We start from the raw sequence: 11756 nt of genomic DNA on the forward strand, positions 1-11756 counted from the left end.
CTGGCCTCCTCCTCTGGGCCTCCCTGCCTCCCCGAGAGGCGAGGCCCGGCCGGTCCCTGGGGTCTCGGGGACGGACGGATCCCCTGGGGTTGGGTTCGGGAAGGCGGGAGAGCTGGAAGGAGGCCGGGTGAGGCGGAGGCTGGCTCACGCCGGCCGTCCCGGCGCTCTGGGAGGCCGAGGAGGGAGGATCGGTGGAGGCCGGGAGTTGGAGGCTGGCCCGAGCAAGAGCCAGACCCCGTATTTACTAAAAAAAAAATGTTAGAAATTAATCGGACAGCTAAAAATATACATAGGCCGGGCGCGGAGGCCCACGCCTGTCGTCCCGGCGCTCTGGGAGGCCGAGGAGGGAGGATCGGTGGAGGCCGGGAGGTGGAGGCCGGCCTGAGCAAGAGCGAGCCTCCCGCCTCGGCCTCCCAGAGTGCCGGGACGGCCCTGCCCGCCGTCTGCAACGCCGGGTTGAGGCCGGGCGACCCGAGCTGTGAGACGAGGCTGCCGGGGTGGAGGAGGAGGGAGGCAGGGAACGGCCTCCGTCCGGCCTCGACGGCCTCCCTGCCTCCCCACCCTCGCGCGACGGGCGGGTTTTTGAGCCCGGCACCCGGGCAAGGGAGGCGGGAACGACCCGCCAGGGACAAACCCAGCCTCCTCCTTTCTTATTCCCCTGGAAATGGAGGCCCGGAGGCCCCCCGGCCTCTACCTCCGGGCCTCCATTCCTGACTGCCTCCGTTTTTTTTTGTTTTTTTTTTTTTTGCAGGGCTGCTTCGTGTTCTCCCTGGTGAAGTACGTGCCGCTCACCTACAACAAGACCTACGTCTACCCCACCTGGGCCATCGGCCTGGGCTGGGCGCTGGCGCTGGCCTCCATGCTCTGCATCCCGCTGGTGGTCGCCGTGCGGCTGGCCCAGGCGGACGGGCCGCTCCCCGTGGTGAGCTGGGCGGCCCCGGGGGGCTCGCGCGCCCTCTCTGGTCCCTTGGGTTTTTTTTCCCCGTTCCTGGTTCTCCCCGGCTGCGCTGTGTGGCCTTAGGGAAGTTGCTCAACCTCTCTGATCCTTTGGGGTTTTTTTTTTTTCTTTCTTTTTTTCCATTCTTGGTTCTCCCTTGTGCTGTGTGGCCTCAGGGAAGTCGCTCAACCTCTCTGATCACTGAGATTTTTTTTTTTTTTTAACTCCCTGTTTCTCCTCGCTGCGCTGTGTGGCCTTAGATAAGTCGCTCAACCTCTCTGATACCTTAGATTTTTGTTTTTTTTTGGTTTCTTTCTGTTCCCGGTTCTCCCGGCTGCGCTGTGTGACCTCAGGGAAATCACTCAACCTCTCTGGTCCCTTAGATTTTTGGGTTTTTTTTGGTTTCTTTCGTTCCCGGTTCTCCCGGCTGCGCTGTGTGGCCTTAGAGAAATCGCTCAACCTCTCTGGTCCCTTAGGTTTTTTTTTTCGTTCCTAGTTCTCTCGGCTGTGCTGTGTGACCTTAGAAAAATCACTCAACCTCTCTGATCCCTTAGGTTTTTTTTTTGTTTTTTCTGTTCCCGGTTCTCCCCGGCTGCGCTGTGTGACCTCAGGGAAGTCGCTCAACCTCTCTGGTCCGTTAGGGTTTTCTTTCTTTTTCTGTTCCCGGTTCTCCCCGGCTGCGCTGTGTGACCTCAGGGAAGTCGCTCAACCTCTCTGATCCTTTGGGTTTTTTTTTTTTCTTTTTTTCTGTTCTCGGTTCTCCCTTGTGCTGTGTGACCTTAGAGGAGTCGCTCAACCTCTCTGATCACTGAGATTTTTTTTTTTTCTTTTTTTACTCCCTGGTTCTCCCGGCTGCGCTGTGTGGCCTCAGGGAACTCACTCGCCCTCTCTGGTCCTTTAGGGGTTTTTTTGTTTGTTTGTTTTTCCGTTCCCAGTTCTCCCTTGTGCTGTGTGACCTCAGGGAAGTTGCTCGCCCTCTCTGGTCCCTTAGGTTTTTTTTTGTTTTTTCTGTTCCCGGTTCTCCTGGCTGTGCTGTGTGACCTCAGGGAATTCGCTCAACCTCTCTGGTCCCTCAGGGTTGTTTTTTTTGTTGTTGTCATTTCCGTTCCCGGTTCTCCCGGCTGTGCTGTGTGACCTTAGAGAAATCGCTCGACCTCTCTGGTCCCTTAGATTCCTTTTTTTTTTTTTTTTTTTTTCTCGTTCCCGGTTCTCCCGGCTGCGCTGTGTGACCTTAGGGAAGTTGCTCAACCTCTCTGGTCCCTCAGATTTTTTTTGTTTTTTGTTTTTTCTCCTTTCCTGGTTCTCCCGGCTGCGCTGTGTGACCTTACAGAAATCGCTCGCCCTCTCTGGTCCTGTAGGGGTTTTTTTTTGTTTCTTTTTCCGTTCCCGATTCTCCCGGCTGCGCTGTGTGACCTCAGGGAACTCGCTCACCCTCTCTGATCTGCTAGATTTTTTTTTTCCCCCCGTTCCCGGTTGTCCCAGTTGCGCTGTGTGACCTTAGAGAAGTCGCTCAACCTCTCTGATCCCTTAGGTTTATTTTTTTTTTCCCGTTCCCAGTTCTCCCTTGTGCTGTGTGACCTTAGGGAAGTTGCTCGCCCTCTCTGGTCCCTTAGGTTTTTTTTGTTTTTTCTGTTCCCGGTTCTCCCGGCTGCGCTGTGTGACCTTAGAGAAGTCGCTCAACCTCTCTGGTCCCTTAGATTTTTTTTTTTTCCCCCGTTCCTAGTTCTCCTGGCTGTGCTGTGTGACCTCAGGGAAATCGCTCAACCTCTCTGATCCCTTAGATTTTGTTGTTTTTTTTTTTTTCTCCTTTCCTGGTTCTCCCCGGCTGCGCTGTGTGACCTTAGAGAAGTCGCTCAACCTCTCTGGTCCCTTAGATTTTGTTGTTTTTTTTTTTTCTCCTTTCCTGGTTCTCCCCGGCTGCGCTGTGTGACCTTAGAGAAGTCGCTCAACCTCTCTGGTCCCTTAGATTTTGTTGTGTTTTTTTTTCTCCTTTCCTGGTTCTCCCCGGCTGCGCTGTGTGACCTTAGAAAAATCGCTTAACCTCTCTGGTCCCTTAGATTTTTTTTTTTTCCCCCGTTCCTAGTTCTCCTGGCTGCGCTGTGTGACCTCAGGGAAATCGCTCAACCTCTCTGATCCCTGAGGTTTTTCTTTTTTTTTCTGTTCCCGGTTCTCCCTCGTGCTGTGTGACCTCAGGGAACTCGCTCACCCTCTCTGGTCCCTTAGATTTTTTTTTTTTTTTTTTTTGGTTCCCGGTTCTCCCGGCTGTGCTGTGTGGCCTTAGGGAAGTCGCTGGCCCTCTCTGGTCCCTCAGGGTTGTTTTTTTTGTTGTTGTTGTCATTTCCATTCCCGGTTCTCCTGGCTGCGCTGTGTGACCTTAGAGAAATCGCTCAACCTCTCTGATCCCTTAGGTTTATTTTTTTTTCCCCCGTTCCCAGTTCTCCCTTGTGCTGTGTGACCTCAGGGAAGTTGCTCGCCCTCTCTGGCCCCTTAGGTTTTTTATGTTTTTTTCCGTTCCTGGTTCTCCCGGCTGTGCTGTGTGACCTTAGGGAAGTCGCTCAACCTCTCTGGTCCCTTAGGGGTTTTTTTCTTTTTCTTTTTTCCGTTCTTGGTTCTCCTTTGTGCTGTGTGACTTCAGAGAAGTCGCTCAACCTCTCTGGTCTCTTAGATTTTGTTGTTTTTTTTCCGTTCCTGGTTCTCCCGGCTGTGCTGTGTGGCCTCAGGGAACTCGCTCAGCTTCTCTGGTCCCTTAGGTTTTTTTTTTTTTTTTTTTTCTGTTCCCGGTTCTCCCGGCTGCGCTGTGTGACCTTAGGGAAGTCGCTCAACCTCTCTGGTCCCTTAGATTTTTCTTTTTTTTCATTCCTGGTTCTCCCTTGTGCTGTGTGACCTCAAGGAACTCGCTCGCCCTCTCTAGTCCCTTAGATTTTTTTTTTTTTCTTTTTTCCGTTCTTGGTTCTCCTTTGTGCTGTGTGACTTCAGAGAACTCGCTCAACCTCTCTGGTCCTTTAGGGTTTTGGTTTTTTTTGGTTTTTCCATTCCCGGTTCTCCCGGCTGTGCTGTGTGACCTTAGAGAAGTCGCACAACCTCTCTGGTCCCTTAGATTTTTTTTTTCGTTCCCAGTTCTCCCTTGTGCTGTGTGACCTCAGGGAACTCGCTCGCCCTCTCTAGTCCCTTAGATTTTTTTTTTTTTTTTCCGTTCTCGGTTCTCCGGGCTGTGCTGTGTGACCTCAGAGAAATCGCTCGCCCTCTCTGGTCTCTTAAGGTTTTTTTTGTTGTTGTTTTTCCGTTCCCAGTTCTCCCGGCTGCGCTGTGTGACCTCAGGGAACTCGCTCAACCTCTCTGGTCCCTTAGATTTTTCTTTTTTTTTTCGTTCCCGGTTCTCCCTTGTGCTGTGTGACCTCAGATAAATCGCTCGCCCTCTCTGATCCCTTAGATTTTTTTTTTTTTTTTTCGTTCCCGGTTCTCCCGGCTGCGCTGTGTGACCTCAGAGAACTCGCTCGCCCTCTCTGGTCCCTTAGGCTTTTTTTCCCTCCTCTCTCTGCTCCTCCAATGTCTTTTCTCCTCGGCCTCCCTTCCTGGCCTCCTCCCTGCCTCCCCTTCATGTCCCGTTCTCCGTGACCTTCCCCGAAATTCCAGCCAAATCCCCCCCCCCCCGGCCCCGCCGGGCTCTTTCCAAGAAATCCTTTTCTGAGGAAGAATCTCCCTTTTTAACCTTTCTTGGGCTTTGGGCCGGCCTCCAAGTGGAGGCTGTTTTGTTCTGGGCGGGTGGTTTTTTTTGTTTTGTTTTTTTAATTTATTTTTTTTAATTATTTTCTTTTTTTAAAAAAGAAAAAAAAAATGTGGAGCCAGGATGTCCCGGTCCCCAAAGTCGTGGGCTGGGTCCTGCTTCTTCCTGGGTAAGAGGGAGGCTGTTGGTGGAGGCCGGCAGGGAGGAGGCCAGGAGGCAGGTGGGGTCTTCTTGGAACCTTGGACCCCTTATTAGTCTTTTTATTATTTTTTTTTTAATATTAATTTTCTTTTTTTTCCTTTTATAATTTATTCTTCTATTTTATTTTTTTTCTTTAACCTACATGACTCAAGGTTATTATTATTATTTTTTTAGAGGCCAAAAGGCCGGACCTCCACTGATTTTCAGGCAGAAGGAGGAACGGTTGTATGAGTTGGGGTTTTTTTGGGTTTTTTTGAGAGAGTCTGGCTCTGTCGCCCGGGCCGGAGTGAGCGCCGTGGCCTCAGCCTCGCTCACAGCAGCCTCCGACTCCTGGCCTCCAGCGATCCTCCTGCCTCAGCCTCCCTCCCGAGTAGCTGGGACTACAGGCATGCGCCACCACGCCCGGCTAATTTTTCCCATATATCATTTTCATTTTCCCATAAATATCATTTCCATCTTCCCATATATATCATTTTCATTTTCTAATATATATTATTTCCATTTTCCTGTATGTTTCATTTCTATTTCCCCATATTTATCATTTCCATCTTCCCATATATATCATTTTTATTATTTCCCCATATATATCATTTCCATTTCCCCATATATATCATTTTTATTTTTCCATATACCAATCAATTTTATAATTTCTCATATATATCATTTTCACTATTTCCCCAATATATCATTTCCATTTCCCATATATATCATTTTCATTTTCCCATATATCAATCATTTTTATTTTCCGATATATATCATTTTTATTATTTTCCCATATATCATTTTTATTATTTCCCCATATATATGATTTTTATTATTTTCCCATATATATGATTTGTATCATTTTCCCATGTATATCATTTTTATTATTTTCCCACATATATAACTTTCATTTCCCCATAGAAATCATTTCCATTTTCCCATATATATCATTTTTATAATTTCCCATATATGTCATTTCCACTATTCCCCCATATATATCATTTCTGTCTTCCCATATATCATTTTTTACTATTTTCCCATATATATCATTTTTATTATTTTCCCATATATATCATTTCCATTTTCCCACATATATCATTTTTATTTTCCCACATATCGATCATTTTTACAATTTCCCATATATATCATTTCCATCTTCCCATATATCAATTTTATTGTTTTCCCATATATATAATTTTATTATTTCCCCATATAATTTCCATTTTCCTATATATATCATTTCCATCTTCCCACATATATCATTTTTATTTTCCCACATATCAATCATTTTTACAATTTCCCATATATATCATTTCCATCTTCCTATATATCAATTTTATTGTTTTCCCATATATATAATTTTATTATTTCCCCATATAATTTCCATTTTCCTATATATATCATTTCCATCTTCCCACATATATCATTTTTATTTTCCCATATATCAATCATTTTTACAATTCCCCATATATATCATTTCCATTTTCCCATATGTATCATTTTTATTGTTTTCTCATATATATTTTTATTATTTTCCCATATATATCATTTCCATCTTCCCACATATATCATTTTATTATTTTTCCATATATCAATCACTTTTACAATTTCCCATATATATCATTTCCATCTTCCCACATATATCATTTTATTATTTTTCCATATATCAATCATTTTTACAATTCCCCATATATATCATTTCCATTTTCCCATACGTATCATTTTTATTGTTTTCCCATATATATTTTTATTATTTTCCCATATATATCATTTCCATCTTCCCACATATATCATTTTTATTTTCCCATATATCAATCATTTTTACAATTTCCCATATATATCATTTTTATTTTCCCATATATCAATCATTTTTACAATTTCCCATATATATCATTTTTATTTTCCCATATATCAATCATTTTTACAATTTCCCATATATATCATTTCCATCTTCCCATATATATCAATTTTATTATTTTCCCGTATATATCATTTCCATTTCCCCATATATATCATTTTTACAATTTCCCATATATCAAATCATTTCCACCGTTCCCCTCCTTGTATACCGTCCCCACCAGCCCACCATCCGCCCGCGGCCGGGGAGTGAGCTGTCCGTCCCGGGAGGCAACCAAGCCCGCCTGGCTCCGCCTTCCCACCCCAAACTCCTTTTTCTTGTTCTTTTTGTCTCCCGCAGAGAGTCAGGTACCTGGTGACCCCCCGGGAGCCCAACCGTTGGGCGGTGCAGCGCGAGGGGGCCTTGCCCTTCAGCTCGGGGCCCCTGGCCATGAACGGGACCCTCATGAAGCCCACACACATCCTCGTGGAGACCATGATGTGAGCTGTCACTCTCCCCTGGTCGCCGTGGGAGACCGCCGGCCGCTCACCGATAGATTCTCGTAGGACCAGGTTTACAGAGCTTTATAATAATTGCACTAGAATTATTATTATTTTTAGGGGAGGGGGGGAAGAAAATAATTGTCACAAAAAAGAGAGAGAGAGAGACAGAAAAAAAAAAAAATCTGTCCTCGTGTGCGTGTGCATATGCGTGTGCATATGCGTGTGCGTGTTTTGTGTTTTTTGGATCCCCGAGGGAGGGTGGATATTTTGTACAAAAAAGAAAAAAAAAAAACCAAAAGTACAAAAACAACAAAAGGAAAAAAAAAAAAACAACAGACAAAAACAACCCAGAGACAAAAAAATAACAACAAAAAAACAACAGACAAAAACAACCCAGGGACAAAAAAATAACAACAACAAAAATAAAAACAGACAAAAGCAACCCAGGGACAAAAACAACAACAACAACAACAACAAAAAAAAAATGAAAAAAAAAAAACGTCCCGGGATGGTAGAGACGAGATTTTTTTCGTAACCGGATTATATTATTAGATGTATTTTATGGGGTTTATGTGTGTGTGAGGGGGGAGAAATTTGGTAAGCTTTTTCTTTGTTTTGTTTCTTTTTCGGTTTTTTTTTTTTTTGTAACATATGACTATATATATATATATATATATATAGAAAGAGACACTTTGAGATTGTCATATATACTTTTTTCACTTGAATCAACTGAGGTCTTCTTTGCCAGCAATAGATTCTGTTTTTCACGTTCTCAAAAAAAAATAACTTTTTTTTTTGAGCAATTTCTTCGGTGCTTGCCCGGAAAAATGCAGAATCGGGAGGTTTTTAGTTTTTAGTTTTTAGTTTTTCCCCACCCCTACCTGGTCTTAAAGGTGTGGTACCTTCGAAAACCTGGTTCGGAAGGAGCGAGAGAGAGAGAGAGAGAGAGAAAAGAACAAAGGAGGGTAATGAAACGGGGTGAGGGTAACACACACACCCCACGTCCATTCCACTTGTTCCCATCCCAGCACTCTGGGAGGCCGAGGAGGGAGGATCGCTCGAGGTCAGGAGTTCGAGGCCAGAAAGAGCAAGAGCGAGACCCCGTCTCTACTAAAAAAATAGCAAGAAATTAATTGGCCGACTAAAATATATATAGAAAAAAATAATTATCCGGGGGTGGAGGTGCGTGCCCGTAGTCCCAGCTACTCGGGAGGGAGGCCGAGGCAGGAGGCCGGGAGTTGGAGGCTGCCGTGAGCGAGGCTGACGCCACGGCACTCACTCTAGCCCGGTGGCGGAGGGCGACAGAGCGGGACTCTTGTCTCAAAAATTAAAAAATAACGCAGAGCTCCGCGTGGCAAAATGATGCCCCAGCCCGGAGTCCGGAAGCCGCTGAGGCTGGCCGTGGAGGCCAGAGAGAGAGAGAGAGAGAAAAGGCAGGGAAGAATTTTCTAGAAGGCCAGGGGTTCTGGGGGGGGGAGGGGCGGTCGGAGCAGAGACCCTCCCCCGAACCAGGAGGTTATCGCACCTTTAAAACCCCAACCCCCATCCTCACCCCAGCCTCCCCTGTGGGCCTCCACTGAGCCGTTTTTGGAGTTCAGAGTGGAAACGACGGGAAACAGAGAGAGAGAGAGAGGGTCTCGCACAAAGGTGGGCGGGAAAGGCCGTGGAGGAGGAGATGGGGGTCAGGTTTAGGGTCGGGGGGCGCACTCGGCGTCCTGGGGACCCCCCCTGTCTCATGGGAGGTGGGGGGCGGGGAGGGACTGGGCTTGTTTGTCTGCTCTCCCGCCCCCCCCCATTAAGGTCGGGGTGTTGGGGTCAGGGTTAGGGTCAAGGTTAGGGTTGTTGGGGTCAGGGTTCAGGTCAAGGTTAGGGTTAGGGTTGTTAGGGTCAGGGTCACAGTTAGGGGCAGGGTTGTGAGGGTCAGGGTTACAGTTGTTAGGGTTAAGATCAGGGTCAAGTTCAGGGTTAGGGTCACGGTCAGGGTTATTGTTAGGATCAGGGTTATGGTCAGTGTTAGGGTCACACGGTCAGGGTCACGGTTAGGGTTAGGGTCACGGTCACAGGGTCTCTATCAGGGTTATGGTCAGTGTTAGGGTTAGGGTCACAATGTTTGGGTCACGGTCAGGGTTTGGGTCAGCGTTAGGGTCACAAGGTCAGGGTCACGGTTAGCGTTAGGGTTACATCAATCAGTGTCCGGGTTAGGCCACTCCCAGCTCCCCTCTGTCGGGTTACTCTTAGGGTTAGGGATCAGGGTTAGGGTCACAGGGTCATGGTCACAGTTAGGGTTATGGTCAGGGTTAGGGTCACAGGGTCATGGTCACAGTTAGGGTTAGGATCAGGTTAGGGTCACAGTTAGGGTCAGGGTTAGGTTCACAGGGTCACGGTTAGGGTCAGGGTTAGGGTCACAGGGTCAGGGTCACAGTTAGGGTTAGGGTCACAGGGTCACGGTCACAGGGTTACTCAATAAGGGTCAGGCCACTCTCGAACCCCCTCTCCCGCGGGTTTGTACACGTAACCCGGGTGTCCAATCTCCGTCTACACTGCCAGTCGACACCCGGCCCCGATCCCGCGGCCTCCCAACGATTCTTCCCGTCCCTCCTGCCTGTCCGCCCGTCCTCAGTCTCTGTCCTCTGTCTGTGTCCGATTCGATTTTCCTCTGTTGTTGTTATTGTTATTATTATTGTTGTTGTTTTTCCTTTTCCCCATTTTTTTCGAGTCTCCCCCGTGAGCCTGTCTGTCCCGTCCCGTGGGCCGTGTGTGCGAATTGTCACCCCTGTGGGTTTTTCCCGGTGAGGGAACCGGGCGACAGCCGGGAGGACGGTCTTTGGCTGGAGGCCGATGCCCAGTGAAAGGCTGAGACGGGTGCGGTGGCTCACGCCTGTCGTCCCGGCACTCTGGGAGGCCAAGAAGGGAGGCTCGCTCGAGGTCAGGAGTTCCAAACCAGCCTGAGCAAGAGCGAGACCCCCCCCGTCTCTACTGAAAAAATAATAGAAATTAATTGGCCAACTAATATATATATAGAAAAAACGAGCCGGGCGTGGAGGCGCACGCCTGTCGTCCCAGCTACTCAGGAGGGAGGCTGAGGCTGGAGGCTCGGTGGAGGCCAGGAGTCGGAGGCTGCTGTGAGCGAGGCTGACACCACGGCGCTCACTCCAGCCCGGGCGACAGAGCGAGACTCTGTCTCAAAAAAGGAAAAAAGCATAATAGGAAAACTCACAGGAGGGAGAGAGGCCGGAACAGCCCAAGAGACAGAAGACAGTGTCTCTCTGTGTCTCTGTGTGTGATTGTCTCTCTGTCTCTGTTTCTTGTCTGTGGTCTCTGTCTCTTGTATCTCATCTCTGTCTCTGTGTCTCTCTTGTCTCTCATCTCTGTCTCTCTTGTCTCTGTCTCTTTGTCTCTCTTGTCTCTGTCTCTCATCTTTGTCTCTCGTCTCTGTCTCTTTGCGTCTGTCTCTTGTCTCTCGTCTCTGTCTCTTGTCTCTCGTCTCTCATCTCTCTGTCTCTCTCCGTCTCTGCCCAACCCTCCCAAAACACACACCCGTTTTAACCCCGAGCAAGTGGCCACCAGTCTCTCCCGTCTCCTCCCTGTCGACAACCTCCCTGAGACGACCTCTTCTTTTTTATTTTTTTTTCCAATCATTATCATGATGATGAATATTATTATTTTTAACCCAAACGCATCATCGCCCTCAGCCTGGGTCACTCAGCCACGGCGACTCCCTACTTTTATAGCACAAGAAAAAAAAAAAAAACAAGGCCGAGAAACGTGGAAACACGTAGGTCTGGCTCATCGGGACTTCTTCTTCTTCTTCTTTTTTTTTTTTTTTAAACAAAAAATGCAAAATATTTTTAAGGTATTTTAAAAAAAAAGAAAAAACTTTTGTAAAAAAAAAAAAAATTTGAAAAAAAGAAAAAAGTAAAAAAAAACAACAACAAAATTCCAAGCAACAAGAGACTTTCCTTTGGAGGAGGAGGAGGAGGAGGAAGAGGAGGAGAGAGGAAGGTTGAATCCGGGCGGGAAGGTGGGGCGGGCGGGGTCGAGCCCGGCTGGGTCTACACCGGCTTCGTGTGTAAATCTCAGGATGATGTGAATCCCTGTGGTCGCAGCACGGTGGTGGTTGCGGTCGCGGTTGTTGTGGTTTTTATTTTCTATGTTGTTTTTGTTTTTGTTTTTTTTTCTTCCTCCTCCTCCTCCTCCTCCTTCTCTGCTTTTTAGATAAAAAGAAGAAAAAAAATAAATATGTATATCGATATTTTAAATTCATCCTTGCTTCTTTTGTAGAGGAGTTTGTAAAATCACCATGGAAATAAAAACATTTCGTTTTTAAGATCCAACTCGTGTGGCGGGTTTTCTGTTCTTTCGGTCGGTGGCTCTTTCCTTTGGTTTTTTTGGTTTTCTCTGTTTAATTTCTTTCTTTTTTTTTTAAAGTGTTTTATTAAATGTTTAAATTATTAAATGTAAGTCATTAGGAAAGTATTTCATTAAATGTTTAAATTATTAAATGTAAGTCACTATGAAAGTATTTTATTACATTTTTAAATTATTAAATTTAGGTCATTATTAAAGTATTTT

General features: G+C 46.6%; 1 protein-coding gene across 1 annotated transcript in view; it reads left to right on the forward strand.

Annotated features, from left to right (window-relative positions):
• Positions 1-11518, forward strand: part of SLC6A6 (solute carrier family 6 member 6) — a 61549-nt gene extending 50031 nt beyond the window's left edge. The window contains exons 13-14 of the mRNA XM_075995915.1: positions 752-922; positions 7042-11518. Coding sequence (XP_075852030.1) covers positions 752-922; positions 7042-7185 — 315 coding nt within the window. The 3' untranslated portion in view covers positions 7186-11518. The remainder of the gene's footprint in view (positions 1-751; positions 923-7041) is intronic.
• Positions 11519-11756: the final 238 nt, after the last annotated feature.

This window comes from Microcebus murinus, chromosome 20 (assembly GCF_040939455.1).
Source record: "Microcebus murinus isolate Inina chromosome 20, M.murinus_Inina_mat1.0, whole genome shotgun sequence".
In the NCBI taxonomy this organism is placed as follows: Eukaryota; Metazoa; Chordata; class Mammalia; order Primates; family Cheirogaleidae; genus Microcebus; species Microcebus murinus.